The sequence below is a fragment of the Dasypus novemcinctus genome, chromosome 3 (genome assembly GCF_030445035.2).
Source record: "Dasypus novemcinctus isolate mDasNov1 chromosome 3, mDasNov1.1.hap2, whole genome shotgun sequence".
NCBI lineage: Eukaryota > Metazoa > Chordata > Mammalia > Cingulata > Dasypodidae > Dasypus > Dasypus novemcinctus.
Window position 1 is genome coordinate 140,945,804 of NC_080675.1, and position 22,300 is coordinate 140,968,103.

General features: G+C 42.0%; 1 protein-coding gene across 2 annotated transcripts in view; it reads left to right on the forward strand.

Annotated features, from left to right (window-relative positions):
- MAP2K1 (mitogen-activated protein kinase kinase 1) overlaps positions 1-22,300 on the forward strand; it is a 102,178-nt gene that overhangs the window by 30,670 nt on the left and 49,208 nt on the right. For both annotated transcript variants that reach the window (XM_004453133.4, XM_004453134.5), the window contains exons 2-4: positions 10,013-10,223; positions 11,489-11,635; positions 21,344-21,421. In XM_004453133.4, coding sequence (XP_004453190.1) covers positions 10,013-10,223; positions 11,489-11,635; positions 21,344-21,421 — 436 coding nt within the window. The remainder of the gene's footprint in view (positions 1-10,012; positions 10,224-11,488; positions 11,636-21,343; positions 21,422-22,300) is intronic.

Genomic DNA, 22,300 nt, shown 5'->3' on the forward strand with positions numbered 1-22,300 from the left:
TCTGGGTTGACTTTTTTCTTTTTCTTTTCCTTTCTTTCAGTACTTTAAAGGTGTCACCCATTATTTTCTGTTTTGTGTTGTTTCTGATGAAAAATCTGCTATAATTCTTTGTTCCTTTTTTCTCTGTCTTTGAGATTTTTTTTTTTAATCTTCGGTTTTCAGGAGTTTGACTAGGTATGTATGTGTGTATGTGTGTAAATCTCTATTGGGGTCTCTGAGCATCTTCAGTCTGGGCTTCTTTTCTTTTATTAATTTGGGAAAATTCTCAGCCATTATCCCTTCAAATATTTCCTCTGCCCTATTCTCTCTCTTGTCTTTCCAGGACTCTAATTATATATATATTAGATCATTTGATGATGTTATGTAATTCTTGGAGACTCTGTTCTAGTTTTTATTTTTTCATTTCTTCCTTTTTTCTCTTTGGTTTCAGTTTGGATAATGTCTATTGACCTGTCTTCAGGTTCATGGATTCTTCCTCAGCTCTGTCCAGTCTACTGTTGAGTCTGTTTACCTCAGCTCTCATGCTTTAAACATTTCTAGCATTTCCACTCGATTCTATTTTAGTTCCATCTCTGCTGAAATTCCTCATTTCTTCATGCATGTTGTCTACCTTTAACATATTGGTTATGTTTATTTTAAAGTCTCTCCCTGATAGTTCCAACACATACATCATCTCTGATTATAGTTCTTTTGAATTCTTTATCTCGACAATAGTTTTTAACCCTTTCTTCATGTTTTTCTTGTAATTTTTTATTGATTGTTGGATATTGTGTGTAGAAGAATGGAGACCAAGGTAAATGGTCTTTATGCTCAGAAATGGGCATACTCTTCTGTCATGCTGTTAATTTGTGTTATTCAGCCTGTTATTTAGGAGTTAGACTGGGTTTTGGTTTTCTTGTTCATATTGTTAACGTCAGTGCATCAGAGGCTTCAAATTTTTCCAGCAGGAACTTTTATCTTGTGCTTAGAGTGGAGCTTGAGATGTTACAGGTTTTTTTTCATTGTTCCTTCTCTTCCCTCAGCTTTCACCTGTCCCTGAATGCCTGGCCATGGTGAAGGGGTGGGAGTCTTACTCCATGCTCTTGTACCTCCCCCAGTGGTAGCATGAAATTGCTTTGTTTTTTTTTTTTGTTTGTTTGTTTATTTATTTATATGGCACCAGAGTCTGGGAAATGAGCCCAGGACCTTGTATATGGGAAGCCAACGCTCAAACACTGAGTCACATCAGTTCCCCTGAGTTGTTTTTTTCATTTGTTTGGTTTTTTTGTTTGTGTTTTTTTAAGCAGACACCAGGACTGAACCCGGGACCTCCCACTTGGGAAGCAGACGCTCAACCATTTGAGCCACATCCACTTCCCTACAATTGCTTTTTATTTGGTGCTAGGCTTGGGATAGGGAGGGTTTCTGCTTTCATGATTTAGCCTCAGTTTCAGGCAGTCCTTTGGTGTGGGATTTTCTCCGTGTTCTTGCTCCTCCTCTCCATGACAGCTAAACTGTCTTATATATCTGTGGTAGGTGTTGGGTGGTGAAAAATTTTCAGTGCTTCCTCCAGCAATAGCAGACCTCTGCTTTGTATTGATGTTGAGCCCAACTTTGAATTTAGATTCTCAATCAGCCCTGAGAAATCTTGCTTCAGTGCAGCCATTCTCTTTCACGGTTTATAAGTTGCTTCTCTGAATTTAGCAGATGTATTTTTTTCCCCTTCCTTGATGCTGATTGTTCATACAAATCACATCTTGGTCATTGATCCTTCTTTGCTTGCTGACAGATGTGGAAGTGAGAAAAGTCTTAAAGTCATTATTTCTAAAACAATTCCTAGACCCACTTCCAGGACCAATGACATAAGCAAGAAATCAGCTGCCCTGGGCTACCATAGAGGTGATCTTTCCCATTGGGCCATGAAACTACTATCAAGAAGAAAAACAGGGAAGCAGATGTGGCTCAAGTGATAGGGCCTCTGCCTACCATATGGGAGGACCTGGGTTCAATCTTTGGGGCCTCCTGGTGAAAAAGATGAAGAGAAAGCATGCCTGCGCAGCGAGCCAGTGCCTGCATGGTGAGCCAGTGCCTGCATGGTGAGCCGAGTGCCCACATAGTGAGCCAGTGCCTATGCAAGTGAGTCATGCAGCAAGATGAAGACACAACAAAAGAGAGATGAAGGGGAGAGTCAATGTGAAATGCAGCAGAGACTAGGAATTGAAGTGATGCAAGTGACAGGGAACCTCTCTCCACATCAGAGGTCCCCAGGATCAAATCACAGTGAATCCTAGAGGAGAAAGACAAGAAGAGAAGACAAAAGAAAAAGAGAGATAGATACAGAAAATCACACAATGAATGGACACAGCAAAAACAGGGCGGGGATGGGGGAGGGGAAGAAAAAAAAGAAAAACTCGCACATGGCCACTTGGGAAATAGGTGTGAAGGCTTTGGGAGTCAGAAGACCTGGGCTCAACTCTTGATACTCACTTGCTTAGTGAATTTGTACAAATCACTTCCCCTCAGTTTTCCTCAGAGATAAAATAATGGAGTTAAACTCAGTGGCCTTTGAAGTCTTTTCCAATGCTAAAATTCTCTAATCCTAACACCAGATTCTTCCTATAGTGTTCCTAGGGTAGAACTCTTCAGCTAAGTACCAGGACCATGGTTCTCTGCAAGCAGTCATGGCTTCCCATCTATGGTTTGAGGCCCAGGTCTTTACGTCTTGCCCGACTATGAACGCCACTGATAGTTATACCCTCCTTATTGCTTTTTTCTTTGAGACTAAATAGTTTCATTTTCCCAGGTCTTCTGAGAATCCATACATCTAAAATGTTAAACAAATATTTAATATTGTTTTGCTCTTTTTTTTCCTATTTATTTTTAATTCATTTTAAAAAAATATTACATTCAGAAAATATGAGGTCCCCATGTACTCCCCACCCCCTCACCCCACTACTCCCCCCCATAGCAACATTCTCCTCCATCATCATGACACATTCGTTGCATTTGGTGAATACATCTCTGAGCATGGCTGCACCTCATGGTCAATGGTCCACATCATAGCCCTCACTCTCCCACGTTCCATCCAGCGGGCCATGGGAGGACCTACAATGTCCGGTAATTGTTCCTGCAGCACTACCCAGGACAACTCCAAGTCCCGAAAATGCCTCCTCATCTCATCTCTTCCTCCCATTCCCCACACCCAGAAGCCACCGTGGCCACTTTTTCCACACCAGTGCCACATTTTCTTCGATTACTAATCACAGTAGTTCATGAATAGAATATCAGTAAGTCCACTCTAATCCATATTCTATTCCTCCATCCTGTGGACTTTGGATTGGTTGTGTCCATTCCACATCTATGTCAAGAGGGGGCTTAGATTCCACATGGATGCTGGATGCAATCCTCCTGCTTTCAGTTGTAGGCACTCTTGGCTCCATGGTGTGTGGTTGACATTCTTCAACTCCATGTTAGCTGAGTGGGGTAAGTCCAGTAAACCAGAGTGTAGGAGCTGAAGTCTGTTGAGGCTCAGGACCTGGCTATCATATGGTCAGTCCAGAGATTCAGATCCCTTGGGTATATCTTAAACCCCAGCACCAACTACAATTCTGGTAAAGTAACAGGAAAGGCTTGTGAAAAGAGATCACACCTGAGTCCAGCTCCATCACACAGAAACACCAACTCCGAAGAAGGGCCAACTGACATGGCACAGAACTCCATCTGCCATGACCATAGAACCTGTGGGTCTCTGTAGCCCTCAGAAGAACCAATACCTGGGGTTGTATCTACTTTATCTGTTTCTGGGACTCTGCTCAGGTGTGCGTAAGGGCAACCCCTCTGATCACCTCCTGTCTCTTTTTTAGAGACTCAGCCATATAAACTCATTTGTCCTTTCCATTTCCTCCTTGATTTAGGTCAAAAAGCATTTTTAACTGCTGTTATTATATGTAGACGGAGATATTCTGCTGGTCCGAGTTGAAACTTATTCAAGGTCATTTTCTAGTTACATCATCAGCTGGTACTTGGTATTGATCCCTCGGTGCCAGGGAGGCTCATCCCTGGGAGTCATGTCCCACGCTGAGGAGAAGGCAACGAATTTACATGCTGAGTTTGGCTTTGAGATTGGCCACATTTGAGCAACATGGAGGCTCTCAGGAGGTAACTCTTAGGCACACTGCTGCTCTAGGCCTTGTTCTTATTTCAGGTGCCCAGGCTCACATGCATAGCCATTAGTATCAGGCTCATTGTTGGACCTTCATTCTTTTTTGGTCTTTGCCATTGCACTTGGGGGATTATTGCTGTTCTGTTAGGGACTGTGATAGAGCTCCCCTGGCTAGAATCTCAGCATTCCCTCAGTTGTTGTTTTTAATTGTTTCCACTACGAAAATATCCAAACATTTTTATGTACCCTGGATATATGCCCTGTAGAACTCCCTGCCAACCATGTGTCCTCTGTCAATAACATCCCACACTAGTATTCCTCCGGTGCCCTTGTTGAACCTCTCTGTGATCCAAAACTTCCTGAAAAGTGAAGCCCAATATATTGCCAGGTTGTTTTGCTCTTGTCAACTAATTATTGGCTAATAAAAATAACATTTGGTAGCATTTACCATCTTTTGATACCTGTGTGCCAGGTATCCTGCTAAATTTGGATGAGCTCCTTAAACTCCTAAAATCCCATGATATGATTACCACTGTTAGCCCAAAATAAAACATAGGCTCAGGGCTTTTAAGTAACATGTCCAAATTAACACAGCTACTAAAAGGACAGAACAGAGATTCAAACTTAGATAGCCTGACTCCCCACCCCCCTTTTTTTTTGAAATAAGGAAACAATTCTATTCACAAAAGCATCAAAAATAATAAAATGCTTAGTAATAAATTCCACAAAAGAAGTATAAAACTTATGCTCTGAAAACCACAAAACAGTCCCCCCAAAATCAAACAAGATCCAAACAAAGGAAAAAACACCCCATGTTGATGGATCAGAAGAGTCAACGTTACGATGGCAATACCCCCAAACTGATCCACACATTCAGTGCAATCCCAATCAGAATCCCAGCTTTTGTGTATGTACAAACCATCAAGCTGATTCTAAAATTCATGGAAATTGCAAGGGACCCAGAACAGCAAAAATTGCCTAAAAATGAAGGCTTAAGGTGGAGGATGCATACTTCTCGACTTCAAAACCCACCGCAAACAATGGTAATCAAGACAGCGTGGTACTGGCACAAGGACAGACACATAGACCAATGGAATAGAATCAAGATTCCAGAAATTACGCATTTATAGTCAACTGATTTTTTTGCTTTTGTTTTTGTTCACTTTTTTTTCCCCTGACTCCCTTTTTTTAACTATAAAGTATAATATACCTATGGAAAAGTGCATATCACAAATACGTAGGTTGATGAATTTTCACAAACTGAACACACTATACACTATAAAACTAGTACTTAGATCAAGAAGAGGGCATTAGGAGCACCCAGGAATCCCCCTCAGTCTCCCTTCTATTTACTATGCTCCAAGGGGTGATCACTTTCCTAACTTCTAATTGTATAGATTTGTTTTGCCTTTTTTTTGTATTTTATACAAGTGGAATCATGTAGAATATGTTTTTTGTGTGTGTCTGACTTCTTTTGCAGTGCCTGTATTCATAATCCTAGAATTTTATTGTCTAGTTAGTTGGGCAAACCTTCCTAAAGTTGCCTGCAAAATTGAGGAGTGGGCGAGTGTAGGACCTCTCCCCCCACATTGTCTGGGGCTGGCTCTAGTTGATGGATCTGCACTCTAGCACAAATGGGCTGGCACAGGGGGAATCCCAGAAGTTGGCAAGCTATGCCTTTGGACTTTCTGCCTTCCTCCTTGAGGCCCATTCTCCTTTCCCTTCTTTCTGTTCTTTGTATCTCCTTTCCCCCTTCCTCCATTCCACTTGTCCATGGATTGACTGTTTAGAGAACCCTGATGCCATTTCTTCTCGTTTTCACACATCTCTCTGCCTGTTGAACCTCCTCAGTCCTTCAACTTGAAGACACCAACATCCTTATTACACATGTCCTCAGCTTACTGTTACATTGACAGAATGGGATCTCAGATGTATCTAGACAAGTTCCCTCTTCCTCCTCTCCTCCTCACCCCCATACACCTTTTTTATGAGTGTGGCAACTGAGGATCAGAAAGGAAGGTAACTTGCCCAAGATCTTATAGATGGGTAGTGGTGGAGGGTGTGGATCAAGGGTTGCAGCCTTGTTCTCTAGGTGCTTTTCCAACTCTTAGCTTGGGCTTTCTGCTTCTCTTTCCCTCTTCTTTCCTTGCTTCCTTTTCTGTTTCCTCCCACACTTGCATTCCTACTTGATCCATGCTACAGGATGGAGAGAACTTGACAATTCCCTGGGCTTTCTGGTGAGAATATCCACAGCACTGGGACCCTGCCTCTCTTTCCAACACTGTGATTGGTTGTCACCCCTCTGCCTTTCCCTGTTTGCACCTTTCTGGCAGAGGCACCCATTGTGGCAGAGAGAACTAAGATTGGCCACAGCTGGATGGTGTTTGGTGTGTAGTTAACGCCCACATCTATTTGGTGTATGGCAGTTTAACGACTCATTCCTTTGTGTGGACATTACTCCCACCCTCCCTTAAGCCATTCCTAAAGTTACCTCCAAGTGTAGTAATTACCAGGGATTGAGGGGGCATGTGAGGCCCCGAAAGGAGCTTTGTTCTAGGAGTTGCGAGACCTGTCACCAATTCTTTGTGTGACCTTGTCCTCTCTGGGCCTGTTTCCTCACCTGTAAAATGGAGGTTGGATCAGGTGGTTTTTAAGAGCTGTCTTGTGCTACATTTTGTACTGCTACTTGATTTTATCCACTGCACCACAAACAAAAAGATTATAGTGTGGCAATGTAATTAGGCTTAGCCAGATGGGTGAAAAGAGAGGGAAGGAGATGTTCTTTTTCATAGGATCTTCCCTTCCCTACCCATTTCAGTTTGTGTCATTGGTGTTTTCAGGACTCAAATGACAATCCTTGTTTTTCTCTGCATTTCCATTTCAAACCTATAATCTTCTTGTATCTTGATGAACTTGTGTTTACTCCAAGACAGCCATGGAGCAGAATTCACGTTACAGTGCACTGTTTTCTCTCTCCTGTGGCAATTATGATGGGGGTCAGAGCTGATCACAGCAGTTCCCTGGAGAGGGTGTGTGTGTGTGTGTGTCAGAACTGATCACAGCAGTTCCCTGGAGAGGGTGTGTGTGTGTGTGTATGTGTGTGTCAGAACTGATCACTGCAGTTCCCTGGAGAATGTGTGTGTGTGTGTGTGTGTGTGTCAGAGCTGATCACAGCAGTTCCCTGGAGAGGGTGTGTGTGTGTGTGTGTGTGTGTCTCAGAGCTGATCACAGCAGTTCCCTGGAGAGGGTTGTGTGTGTGTTCCCTGGAGAGGGTGTATGTGTGTGTCAGAAACTTACTGTGTCAGGGCCCTAGTTTCTTTTTTCATTCCCCAATTTCTGTGTTGCTGATTTCAGTTAAAACTGAAGATTGTGAAGGAGGGAGTTCTTGACCTCCAAGTTTTGGAGATTTGTAGTGATTAGAAGGGTGATGGTCCCTCTCTGTTTTGATTCATATTCCTTTGCTTGAAGCATTTCACCGTGGGAAGGCAGAGATGAGCTTTGTTGAACATCATTGACTCCCTGTAAGAAGTGCTGCTGAGTACTGTTGCATTATTTTTTGGATTTTTTTTTTTTTTTTTAATGAATACTGAAAGCTGTTTTGATTCCAGGATCTGCCTTTCACCTTTAGACAAAATCTTTGGTCTTTCATTCTCTGAAACACATTTTTTAAAATTTTTTGGAGAGTTTTAAGAATTATTAAATTGAAAGCCAGAACAATAATTTCAGAATCTTAGTATTGCTGCTTTGGTTCCTCGTTTTCCTCCCACTCCCCAACATTAGTTGTAGAAATTTGTCGAAATTCCGTTTCTTCTTATTTGTTTTCTACCCTGATTGTCACCTTGATGAAGTAAGCAAGGGATTGTTAACTCCCATAGAAGAGAAAACGGAGATGTGGAGAGGTTTGAATGACTTGTCTATGGTAACATGGCTGGTTGATCACCAAGAATCCAGGACCCCCAGTACTGTTGACTTGTAAATTCGGCAACACTGTTTCACCTTCAGACCTCTCCCTTACATACCTGTCATTAGGAACATCTTGCCACTACAGTTTACAGTCTTTGTTAGATACCAAGCCTCTCGCTGTTTCACACATCTGGGCCTTCTACCTTCTGAAAGCAGAGAACAAGAGCCAGTTCCTTAGCTGGTGGGTAGGTGCTTAGAGGATGGAACACAGGAGGGGAGGAATGAATGTCAGGTGGAAGAGGGAGGGAGGTGGCACAAAGCCCGGATGTAGTTTTTCTTTTTGAAGGTGGGAGAATAATTTCTCGCAACAGATAGCCAGGAAAACGAGCGGTTAGCATTGAATGCATGGGGTTTCTTGTGGCCAGGGTTCCTTACAAAGTAATATTAATCTGTCCCAATAGAGTCATCATCAGATTGATGTGCAGGGGAGACAGGATTGTATCTAGGGGCACAGGGCTCCCTTAAGTAGTCTTCCTTCGCTGATACCTTCATGCGTTGTAAATCAGTGATATCAGCTTCATGTCCTCTTTGGCCCTGTGCATGTGTTATTTGCAAGGCAGTGTTGGATCTGTCCAAATGCTGGGGTTGCGTTTGGTCTCCATCTCTCTGCCTTCCTGAGACTTGGAATAAAGGGAGTGAATGAAGAATGGAAGATTATGCCTACTGAAATAGTGTGTGTTTATGTGTGTGGTGGAGGGGTACCAGCGTTCTAATGTACGGTGATGGCTGCTTTTGTCATGTGTTATCTAAGCCATGTATTTGGATTAGAGAATGAAATCAATTAAAACACCACGGAAGGTCTCTGCCACTTAGCTCTTAACTGACTCCTGGGATTAACAAACCCTTTTCAATTCTGTCTACAAATCACACTGAGTAATGCCCCCGGCATGCTTGTTGGACAACTGGTAGGTTGCTTTCTGCTGTATCCCCACCTGCTTTAACTCCTGTTGGCTGAACTATGTGTTTACTAAGCGCCAGTTTGTTCACAAACCCATTTATGCTGATTGTAGCTGTTATTGTACTTAAGTCATGTATTTAATATCAGATAAACTGATGAAATATAATTGCAAATGAAGTGAGTTTTCTTTTCTTTTCCTCTGAGCACAAAGTTGAAAGCTATGGTTCAAACAAGTTCAAATCACTAAAAAACATTGCTCTCAAATTAGATGAGTGTTAAGATTAGGGGGAAAACTTAAAAGTTTGAAATTTTACATTGAGATTATTCTGCAAGTGTCTACATTTTTGTGCTAAAGAATCAGGAATTAGAAATCATAGATAAATGTATTATGTTCTGCTTCATGTAAGAAAGATGATGTGTAGTTCTTACCAATGGACCCTTACTCAGAGAAAGGACTTTGCCCTATGTTTATGTTAAAAAGATGGGTGAATGTATCCACAGTTACATGTTACACAAAAATAAAATATTTTAAGTGTATAATTTTTCTGATTCTTTTTTCTAACTGACTTTTTTGAAAAACCTTGTTACTGGATCTGATCACATTGGAAATGAGGGTTTCTACTGTTGTGATTCAGTCTGGAGTCTGTTTTGGTTAAGTCATTTTGGTTTCAGTTTAGTGGTTTTAGGTAGATTTTGTTTTGTGTATGGGGTAAACTTAATAAAACCTATTTTATTTGGGCTTTTGAAACCGAGGTTTAAAGTAAATGTATAATAGGTGGTTCATTCTAGGATTTAGTAATTTCTTTGGTTCCTTTTGTGGACTTGGAGCATTTTCAGAGAGAAGTGAAATGTGTGGGGTCACTGAGTGGAGGGAGCAGAGTCATAGCGGATGGAACCCTAGCCTCTTGCCTCCTCCTTCAGTCTTCTCTCTCTTTGACCTAAAACAGGAGCTCTCTCTGTGTTGACTTCTCTGGTGAAGGTGTTGAACTCTGTTTCCCCCTTTGGCACAGGACAAATCTGGAGGCCTTGCAGAAGAAGCTGGAGGAGCTGGAGCTTGACGAACAGCAGCGGAAACGCCTTGAGGCTTTTCTTACCCAGAAGCAAAAGGTGGGGGAATTGAAGGATGATGACTTTGAGAAGATCAGCGAGCTGGGTGCTGGCAATGGTGGTGTGGTGTTCAAGGTCTCCCACAAGCCATCTGGCTTGGTCATGGCCAGAAAGGTGAGGTTACTTAAAAACAAAAGAGAGTCAAGTTTGCTTTGCTTAACAGATAAACAGATGTGGCGACAAGGGTGGAAAGAAGATTGACTTTTTACTAGATACCTTTTTGTGCTTTTGATTTCTGAACTCTTGTTATCTATCAGATTATGAATAAACAGACTATTGACTGTGTTATTGTATTTGTTCCCATCTCCAGTCTGGAAAATAATAGCAGATGACCCTTCTTTAGCTGTCTGTGAAAAGGATGCCACGATTGCCGTTTGTCATGTATCAAGTGCAAGAGAAGCTGCTTTCATTCACCAAGCCCCAAGGACACACAGCACACTGATTTCAAGTTGCTTCCCTATGCTCTAGCCCTGCTAGTGGCGCTTTTCATCTCCCTGCAGTATAGTATATAAATTCCCCATCATGACAAACATGGTCCACTCTTTGAGTGGACTTCCCTTCCCTGTCCACCCTTGGTCCTCCTCTTTCTGAACACAGCCTCCCTGCTCCAGTGAGATTGGATTCCTCCTTTGGCATACCATGTTCATTTCTGTCCCTGTATTTTTGATTATGCTGTTCGCTCTTTTAGTGTCTATCTTTAGAGCCTAACTAACTCTTGTCTAGCCTACACTAGTTGCTCCAGCCCACACTGATGACCACTGCTTTCGTGTTCTCTGACACACAATTATTTCCTTTTAGAAGTGCAGCCTTATAGGTAACCATTTTATGAGTTTGTCACTTGTCTCCCCAGCTGGAACAAGGGACAACTTTAGGGGGACCTTATGATGGCACCTGAGGCCTTGACTAAATCTCAACCACATCAGGCTCCAGAGGTCTCTTGGGCAGCTTAGTTCAGCATACCCCTCAGTTCCTCATTCCCTTTTACCCTCACAATCCTTGAATATGAACCAAGTCCTCAAGGCCACTTTCCCCTCATCTCTTAGGTCTGTGGGTCTTTTTGGAAGAAGCCTTCCAGTCAGTTGTGTTTTGGGGGGAGGTGAACCCCCTGTTGTCCAATCTTGGCTCTGAGGAGAAGAGTCGCAGCTGGCCATCCCCAGGTTATAGCTACTCCAGTGCTAACACTTGCCTTGGTATATTGGCATTCAGTGCTTTGGTTAGGCAAAAACTTGTTCGTTTAAACTTGCCTGTTTCCCTCGTTCCTGCCTTTAAGAACTTAAGCATTTAAAAAAGATTCCTTCTATCCATCCATCTGTCCATCCATCCATCTAGCCATCCATTCATATAGTCATAAAGCCTCTCTTCCAACTTTCTTTTCCTAGCTAATTCACCTGGAGATCAAACCTGCAATCCGGAATCAGATCATAAGGGAGCTGCAAGTTCTGCATGAGTGCAACTCCCCGTACATCGTGGGCTTCTATGGTGCATTTTACAGTGATGGCGAGATCAGCATCTGCATGGAGCACATGGTATGTGGTGACCTGCCAACCTCTATAGCAAGGGCCTGGGATTTGGTTAGCTCTGGGCTATATCTTTGGTCTGGGAGGTGATCACCTGCCTCCCTGCCGCTCCCTGGATTCACAATTCTGTCTTGGACATCTGGGAAGATGTCTTGGACATCTTGGACATCTGTCGAACTTGAAGGATCCAAAAGATGACAGGACTCCTTTCTATGTCCCTGACTATCCTCAAAGACAGGTGGCAGTAATCATATATCCCTGGTGGGTGTGTCTAGAGCATGTCTTTAGGCTTCTCTTTTCCAGATGACTCCAAGATTTTGGTTACTATAGTTAAATTTTATTATTTTTAATATTATATACAGTGCTTTGTACTAGATGTAACGTTCTGAGATTGTGAAGATGAGTGAGAAACAGTTCTTGACTGATTTCAGAGAGTTTATAATCTACATTAAGGGCAACCTGTTCTTTGACTATATAGAGAAGTAATCCTACCAGATGCACAGTGGAAGGAGGCGGACCAGTGAGAGAGCATTTATGGGCTAAATATGTGAGCTGTCTTTTCACCATTAGCTGCCTGGAATCCCTTCCATTTCTTCCCAGTGGCTAATAATATTAATAGTATTAATATGATAAACTAATATTTATGGGGTTATACTATACCAGTCACTGCCCTAAACAAAGTAATATTTTATTGCATTTTCACAATGATCTTATTGGATGGTATAGTATATCTCCATTTTACAGAAGAGGAGACTGAAGCATAAAGAAATTTAATTACCCAAGATCACGCTGCTAGTAAGAGATATTGGCAGAATTTAAACTAAGGCAATCTGCCCCAAAGACTGCACTTCAGTGAACCACTGGTTAAGGATTCGTGGTTGGGGGCTCTGTTTCCATCCATGGTACCTAGAAATTCAGAGTGAGGCTGGCTTTAATGGCTGCTATTTTTTCTGTTCCTATTAGGCAGCATGGTATAGGGGACTTTGGAATCTGACAGATAGTTGTTCACATCTCTGTTTTCTACAAAAATCCAAATGGAAACCTTGTCTTCTTTGTCACTGTGTCTCCAAAGCCCAGAGTAGTCCAGCACGCAGCAGGTGCTCAACTAATATTTGTTGGCTGGTTGCTGCCTTCTTGTTGTGACCTTGTTCAAATTCCTTTACCTTTCTGATTCTCAGTTTCCTCATTTATAAATTGGCCATTATTATACCTGCCTTGCTGTTGTGATGATTAATTAAAATAACAGATGTAAATCTTCTAGCACAGTCTGATACAGAGTATGTATTCTGCAAATGTAATTTTTTGTTTTGTTTTCACTGGAGCTGACAATTTTAGAGATGAGAACTAACTTGATTAAGTATGAATACTTGTGGCCGCTCTGCACAAAGTTCAGCCTAGTATCCCTCAGCTCATTCTCAGGCTAGTATCCCTCAGCTCATTCCTGGCTCCTTTCTGATTCTTTTTTTTTTATTTTTATTTTTATTTTATGTATTTAATCCCCGCCCCCCCCCCCCCCCCGGCCGGTTGTCTGTTCTCTGTGTCTATTTGCTGCATCTTGTTTCTTTGTCCGCTTCTGTTGTTGTCAGCGGCACGGGAAGTGTGTGCGGCGCCATTCCTGGGCAGGCTGCACTTTCTCTTGCGCTGGGCGGCTCTCCTTACGGGGCGCACTCCTTGCGCGTGGGGCTCCCCTACGCGGGGGACACCCCTGCGTGGCGCGGCACTCCTTGCGCGCATCAGCACTGCGCATGGGCCAGCTCCACATGGGTCAAGGAGGCCCGGGGTTTGAACCGTGGACCTCCCATGTGGTAGACAGACGCCCTAACCACTGGGCAAAGTCCTTTTCCCCCTTTCTGATTCTAGACCTGCACTGACCTCTGGAATGAGAGCCCTAGTGCCTGGTCATAATAAACTTCAAGAGAAACCCTCTTGGAAACTTTTTCTTGTCCGTAGGCCACTGTTATTTTAAATTTCTCCCCATTTTAATGACCAGGAAGTGCTGTGCTCACCCTTCCAGGCATCTGCCCACATTTGTGGGTGCTGTATGGAATGAAGATCCTGAAAGTGTGTTCTGCAGATCTCACGATTATTGGGAAACCTCTCGTTCCCTCTTGCTTCAGTGAGAGCACAGCAGTCTCCATGGGAAGCATGTGAGCATATCTGGCTTAGTCCTAGCCCTGGCCTAGGGTCCTCATTATTTTCTACTTGGGTCTTGGCCTCTCCTCAGGGGACTGTTCCTTATCCTTTAGGGTTCTCTTGTTCTTTGTGCTGATAGAGGTTGGGTTTCCAGCTGTAGGCCAACAGTTTCGGATGAAGATATTTAATGGCAGAGGAGGTCCTGGAAGACTAGAAGAGGAATGGGTTGGAGGTGATGGTGATAAACAGGAGACAGGAAAGGCCAGAGTAGCCTTCTTTCTTAGATCTTAACAAAATGATGAAGGTGGGTGTGGTGGCATGACTAGACATAACAGCAACTCACTTTCACATCTTACCACCACTTGCCAGTCCTTTTCACATTACATAAGTTGTTTTACTTTGCCAAAGGGCTACTGATGCAAGGTACCAAAAATGTTTTGGCTTTTATGAAGGGTATTTATTTGGGATAAAAGCTCACTGTTCCAAGGCTGTGAAAGTCCACCACAAGGCACCGTAAGAGGTGCTTTCTCACCAAAGTCAGCTTCTGTTGATCCGGGTGTTGTTGCCATATGGTGAAGCAAGATGTCTCTGTGGAGGGCTCTGCCTTCCCCTCCAGAATCTCCCGTTTCTTGGAGTTCAGTTTTAGCAACCAGGAATAGGGCTTGTCTCTTTCTGGTTCTTCTATGTCAGTCTCAGCTGTTGCACTCTCTTCCCAAGTTCAGCTGTAAGCTATAAGGCATATAGCAGGGCAGGTCTCCTCTTGAGCTGCTCGGTGAGCCCAGCCTTTTGGGGGCTTTGTGCTTAAGCAGTCCTCTCTCTCTCATTGCAGGATCAAAGATACTGACTCCCTTTTTCCTTTGTGTCTCCCTGTGAGTCCGTTTATATGAGACCCAGCAAGGGGGCTGTACTGACCTAGTACAATCAAAAGCCCTAAAGCAATCTTATCAGGTAATCTAATCAAAGGCCCCTCAACTGAATTTAGTACAGAGAGTATCACACTGAGAGGAATAGTTTATAAGCATAATATTTCTCTTTTGGGGATTCATAAAATAATCTCAAATTGTCCCTTAAGTTTGTTTTAAAAAAATCAGAATTTATTGGCTTTTTTGTTTTTTAAAGATTTATTATTTATTCCCCCCCCCCCCGTTGTCTGCTTTCTGCGTCCATTTGCTGTGTGTTCTTCTGTGTCTGCTTGCATTCTCAGCCTCACTGGGAATTTGTGTCTCTTTTTGTTGAGTCTTCTTGTTGCGTCAGCTCTCCGTGTTTGCGGCACCACTCCTGGACAGGCTGTGCTTTTTTGCTCATTGTGGGGCACACTACTTGCGCGTGGGGCTCTCCGATGTGAGACACCCCTGCGTGGCTCAGCACTCCTTGCGTGTGGCAGTGCCACGTGTGGACCAGCTCACCACACAGGCCAGGTGGCCCTGGGTTTGAACCCTGGACCTCCTATATGGTAGGCAGATGCTATATCCATTGAGCCACATCCACTTCCCAGCTTTTGGTTTTGAGATGAGAAGTCCAAATGAAGGCATCATCAAAATGAAGCTTTATTCCCCAAGACTGGCATTCTGGGACTGTGTGCCAGTGATCCTTTGTCCTGGCTTCTTCTGTTACATGGTAGTTCACATAGTGGCCTCACTCTTCAGCTTCTTGCTTCCTGAGGTTTTCTCTCCATTGTTTGAATTTTATTCTATTTATAAAGGATTCCAGTAGTAGGATTAAGACTCATCCTGTGTGAGTTGTGCCCCATAAGTTATTAACATCAGCTCTGTCACATGAGATCTATCCCCCCACGTGAGATGGAAAGAATAAGGACCTGAGAAGTTTGTAATTAGTCTGTCACATAACCAAGAAGTGTCAGAGCTAAACTCTAACCAGATCTGCTTTCTTTAAATTTCATACTCTCCACTACCCTATATAAGACATAAACTCTCTCAGAGTTTTTCATTTATGTAGCGAAATGTTTGGACCAGGTCTTCTCTAGGGGCCCCACCGTGTGCCAACATCCTGTGTTTCTATGGTTTTTAGTGCTTGGAGCCAGTTAGAGTTTACATCAACAGTAATTAATCAACATGGATTCAGTTTCACAAACACTTATTTTTAGTGCCTGTTTATGTGCAAGGTGCTGTGTGAGCTGCCGAGGAGATGTAGAGATTGAGAGCAGCATCTCTGCTCTCCAGAGCTGTTCATAGACTGGATGGCTGTGTTCCAGAGCCTTCTGCTTTGCGGGCTCAACTCCTGTGGAGAGGCCCTCTCTCCATTAGGAGGTCAAATGAGGGGTGTCAGTTGTGACAAAAGTGCTTCTGAGTATCAGCCATCTGTCACTCCGTGACTGCACTCTTGTGAACCATTAGAAACTCTTTCCTGGGTTATCTTTCAGAATTCTCTCTTTCATAGAGGAACCAAGAGGCCATTTGTGAGGTGAAGGTGGCAGAACTCCAGGGTGCTTGCTTCAGAGGTTATAATTAGGCCCCAGACATTGATAGGTGGCTGCCTGTTTATTTATTCAGGCCCCTTTAACAGCCTGTATGGCTAATTTATAACATGTGGAATAGGACAGTCTTTATATTTGTCTTAAATTTGTCTGTTTTTGAGATGTTTAAGATTGTGGAATCTTTATTTATTCATATATTCTGGTTTCATAAGATGTTCACCCTTCGCACTGCCAATCCCCCTCAACCTTCCTCTCCAGGATGAGATGAAAAAGGACAAAATGGGTTAGTTTCCCTTCGCTTGGCCCATTTGCAGTATCCTGAGGTCAGCTACCTGCCGCCTGCACCCTCATGGATTTAACTCTTTAGGAACAGTTTTCCCATACCAGTCTCAAAAGCAGAAGATATCTTTGGAATTACCCTGAGGAGCCTGAGCCTGGAAAATTGTCTGTAGGGGCTCAGAGGGCTAAAAACAATTTTTTTTTTTTTAAAGATTTATTTATTTGTTTAATTCCCCTCCCCTCCCCCAGTTGTCTGTTCTCTGTGTCTATTTGCTGCGTCTTGTTTCTTTGTCCGCTTCCACTTCTGTTGTCATCAGCGGCACAGAAAGTGTGGGCAGCACCATTCCTGGGCAGGCTGCACTTTCTTTCGCGCTGGGCGGCTGTCCTTACGGGGTGCACTCCTTGCGCGTGGGGCTCCCCTACGCGGGGGACACCCCTGTGTGGCAGGGCACTCCTTGCACGCATCAGCACTACACATGGGCCAGCTGCACACGGGTCAAGGAGGCCTGGGGTTTGAACCGCGGACCTCCCATGTGGTAGACGGACGCCCTAACCACTGGGCCAAGTCCGTTTCCCTAAAAACAATTTTTGAGGTCCAAGCACAGTGTCTGACACCTGTTAGGTTGATACATGTTGAATGACTGAATGAGGTGACCAGGATGGGGGAAGTCTCTTAGTGGGAGACTGTTAGGCCTTGGAGTCAGCAGTAGGACCTTCTGACTTCAGGTATAGGCAGGTCCTGAGGACAGCTGGAGCAGTCTGTTTATAGTAACGGAGAGGCTCAGAGCTGCTCTAGGGTCCAGAACAGGACCCTGCAGGGAAGAGAGTTGTGACATGACGCGAAGCAGCCATGAGTGCTGGAGTAGCTTTCTGCCAAAGCCTCAGACACTCTCATCTCCTCCTTGGCCCTTGAGCAGATCCTCCTGCAGGGGAGCTCCTGCACCACTACTCCTGACTGACACACTGTCGACTGCCATGTCTCTTTGGGGGTTTCTGCTTTGCTTCAGATTCAGCATTTTAAAGGTGTCTTGTAGAGCTGTGTTTGATAGCCACATCCCAACTTGTGAGGTTCTTTGGTCCCCTCTGTTTTATATTCTTTGCATGATGTTTTGTGTTATTCATATTTTTTCCAGTATTTCATTATGAAAATTTTCAGACATACAGAATGTTGAAGGAATTGTACTGTGTATGTCCATAAGCCTTCCTCCTATATTCTACAATGGAATTTTGCTATTTTTGCATTACCACATATTGTCCATTGCTCAAATCATTATTTTGGATGCATTTTAAAGTAAATTTATGTTATTAGCATTTGTTGAACTCCATCTTCTAAAGCACTTGATCAGGAGCTCAACTTTCCTAAAAATAAGCTGTGTTTGCGCTACCCAGTCTAAATTTTGAGGCCCAAGGGAGAACAGGGATGCTTTTATATTTTAAGGAAGCAAATTCCTGCTCAGGTGGTAGCTGAGCAGCCAGAGAACTGGGGATTCAGGAGTTGATGGTTCTCATGCTGAAGTAAAAGCTTTTAGACTATTATCTTCATAAAGCAGTTGCCTCTTCTATAGAAAACCTTCACAAAAGCACCATTAACTTAGTTAATAATTGGCTTCTAAAAATAAGCACAATTTCAGCAGTTTTAGTCAGTGAAGGCAAGTCCTTGGCAACAGTGATGTAGAATTAGGGTAGTAAGGCTAGTTGCAGGCATCTTTGTGGTTCCTTCTGAAATCTTGGATATTCCACTGTTCACACTGTAGCTGTTACTCTTTATAGCTCAGAAGTAGGTTAGAAAGAAGAGAGCCAAGATTTCCTCCGTTTTAATACAAATATTTACTGTACTAATCTCCAGGGAAAGTATAAACCAAGATTTAGCTAGGCTGCCCTCTGTACTGTGCTGTTTGGGTTCGTTGAGAGGTGTTGATTCTCCTTGCCACAATAAAGGAGAGAACCTGAGAGCCACAGGGTTACCTTTTCTGCTTAATCTGAATAAGATTTTTGCAGAGTTGCTTTGTTATTTTGTTTTGAATATATAGTCCTCCCTGAAGATTAGGCAAAATCATTCAAACAAAGGAACTGAAACCTTTTTCAATTGGTAGCAAAGTAGAAATGGCTCGGAAATTTTCTGCACTGGGGCGCCTCTCCACATCAATCAGTACAGGAAATTGAGAGGTGTGCTGGCATTTCTCTAGGAGCTCGCTAATTTGGGGGTGGTTACCGTAGCTTTGGTACTGTTCTGGTCAGGGCCTAAGGAACCTGAGACAATGTGAAGGTAGCCAGGACATCTAACCCTCAGACTGGGTCACAACCTGGCATAAGGATTCTTGGAAAATAAGTGTCTTTATGGGGGAATTCTGTTTGGTTATAGATTTATGACTTCACACTGATCTCTGTGTGGAGATTATCTTTGGTGCACTGAAATTTTAGGTTAAATTTTGCAGTGTTCTACTATGCTTCTGGGCTGACTGAGCTACCATTAGGTATTCTGTGCTAGGGAGTTTATCATAATCAGGTTAGACATGTTCATGAAATTTAGTGTGCTATGTGAAACTATACTATATTTGAGAAGCCACACCTACACTACTTCTTTTTTCTTTAGCATCAGTGATCCAGACTTAAACTATAACAAATCAATTGGTCCAAACAATCCTTTATATAAACTGAGAAATTTTAAATTGATAATCCATTTTTAGCATTGTTTTGGGTAATATTTCCTAGGAGGTGTGTATCTGAATGAGTCTTGCTTATCTTCTCACCTCCTCTACAAAGATAGCAGTTGTGTCTTTGTACAAGGTAGGTGCTTGTTAAGTATCTGTTAAGCGATTTATAGTTAATACTTTGCTTTCATAGACTTCAGTAATTAAAAAGATATAACATTTATTCATTGTAGAAAATTTATAAACAATAGCAAAACACAAAAAAGAAACTCATATAACAAAAATCTCTGATGATCTTACCACCTAGACTGGAGGTAACCATTGTTAACATGTTTGTCTGGCTTTGTGTGAGTAAAAAAATATTTATTTTTAATAAAAATGGTATTATGCTCTGCTCTTGTATTGTGTATCAGGCTGTATTGTATTGTTCTTTAAGCCCACATTTGATGGCTGCATCATTAAGATGGATGATTTTGGAGCAAGGATGTCTGTGTACCTTCTCTCTGCTTATGGGCCTTGCCCACCTCTGAGGCATATCTTCATACCGAGTTGAGAGCCCTTTCCTTAACTGCTTTGTCCAGGAATCACTTCTTCCTCTGAGCAACATAAGCTTTGTCTGTTCTATTCATTGAATTATTTGTTCCCTACCTTACTTCAGAGGAGGTTTTAAGGTGTCTTGCCTCTGTATGAATATGATCTTTCTGCATCTTAAATCTTTTTCCATCCTTATTTATTACTTTGCCTTACACACAGGTGTTTAATAAATGTTAGGTGATAATGATAACTGCTCAGAGTAGACAGGACACTTGAGAAAATTAATTTGGGTTTGCAGGAATAATCTCTGCTTTGGGGGGTAATTTTAAGTTGCAAGTGATAATTGGTTATACCTGAAGCCATAGGGACCTGCCTTCAGGAGTCCCTGAGTGAAGCATCCATTCTTGATTGATTGTAGGTTAAAATGTAGAATCCTTGAATGGGAAATCCTGAGTGACGCATCCATTCATGATTGTAGGTGTTTTTTCCTTCTTTTTTTTTTTTTAAGATACATAAATCACACAGAAAACAATTACAGGTTAAAATGTAGAATCCATGGATGGGAAGGTCTTGACCTGCAAGTCCTAGAGTCTGGCCTCACACATACTTGCATCCTCTCTTTCCACTGTCTCTGTCCAGGGCCTGGATCATGCCATCTTCCTCTTAGTCTTCTTGATGATCTCCCTCCCTCCAGAGTCTTGCCTCGTTCTCTCAGCTGCTATGGTTCTGATCTTAAAACCCTCAAGTTGAATTTATATGCTTCTGTCTCCATAAAGTCAAGTCCCAGTTCCTTGCTGGAGTTCTGTGATCTGATCACATTTGGTCATTTCCATCCTTATTCCTCACTGCATCTCTTTATGTACCTATAGTGAAATGAGCCACTTACCTTCCCAGGAAGTATTAGGAAATTTATTGCTTCTCTGCTTTTGATTTTATTGAAATAACCTGTTTTTTTCTTCCCTTGCTCTTCCAAGGAAACTAGGTATAGAAATCACACTTGTTCTTCAAAGTTCAGCTTAAATGCTGTCTTCAAGGAGAAGACAGAATGATGTCTCCCTTTTTCTACATGTCAGCAGTACTTTCTTTATACATTTGTTTTGTTTTGTTTCATTACATTTTATTGAGAATTATATATTTTCCCTACTAGTTTGTAAATTTAAATAGGACAGGAAATAGGTCTTTTGGTCTTTTTCATATCTTTATCCTCCATAAGATCAATTTAAAGTCCATGGCAGATTGTAGGATTTGTGGAACCAATTATTGCTTTTTATGACTTTTTAGAAATTTTGTTAATTATGATTCATTGGAATCATATCAAATGCAAGTTGTGACTTAGACAATGGTAATAATAATGGCTAACACTTATTGAACACTTAATGTGCTAGATATTATTCTAAGTGTATTATGTGTATTAACTTGTTTAATCCTTAAAATAGCCCTATGAATATTATAATAATCTGTAATTATTCTCTCCATTTTGCAAGTTGAATAATGTGGTCAAGGTCCCTTAGGTAGAGTTGTGTGACACCTTCTACAATGTCTTGCCTTAGTGGCATATTTGATGTCTGGAACAGACCTGGTACTTATCCTTAGTAACGTGTGAGGTTCATTTTCCTCTTGAAGTTTAACACTTGAAAGAATAGTTAGAAACACTGTCACTAAATAGGTTGGTGTTCTTATTCATAGGATGGGGGTTCCTTGGATCAAGTCCTGAAGAAAGCTGGAAGAATTCCTGAACAAATTTTAGGAAAAGTTAGCATTGCTGTAAGTATGTTGTGAAGTTTTTTTCCCCCAAATCCCCTCATTTATCAGTAAATGAGTTGGTGGAAATGGACAAGAGAGAAAGGCAGGGAATCAGTAAAGGGAAAGTTTATAACAAAATTCTAGAGTTTTCTCACAAGAATTTTCCCTGCTTAGGTACAGTATTATCTGGTTAAAACTAGAAAAATGACTTTCTCTACATTAAAATCTGTGTCTTGAAAAATATGACTAGGTGTCCCGAGAATTCCCAGTTGTAAAGCTGAAAGGCAGATTGCAGATTTAGAAAAATGAACGTTCAAGCAAAGGGTTTTTGTTTTTTTTTAATTGTGTAAACTTGAAATAATTAATTTAACTTAAAAGTAATACTCTAGGATGCAAATGTGGCTCATGTGGTTGAGCACTTACTGCCCATGAGAAGTCCTAGGTTCGGTTTTTGATGCCTTCTAATAAAACAAAAACAAGCAAAACAAACGAGAAAACCAACTCAGAGATAACCGATGTGGCTCAGTAACTGAGTGCCACTTTCCCGCATACAAAGTCCCGGGTTCAATCCCTAGCCCCTGGTATCTAAAAAAAATCCTCAAAAAACAAAACTGATTTTTTGTTAAAGTAATACTCTAATTCAAAATAGACCAACAACATAAATATAAGAACTAAAACTATACAATTCTTAGAATAAGACATAGAGGAATGTCTTCTGGACCTTGTATCAGGCAGTGGATTTTTAAGACTTTTACACCAAACCATGAGCAACAAAGGAAAAAAAAATAGATAAATTGAACTTCCACAAAATTAAAAACTTTTGTGCATCACAGAACATTGTCAAGAAAGTGAAAAGAACACCTATAGAATGGGAGAAAATATATGAAAACCGTAATTCTG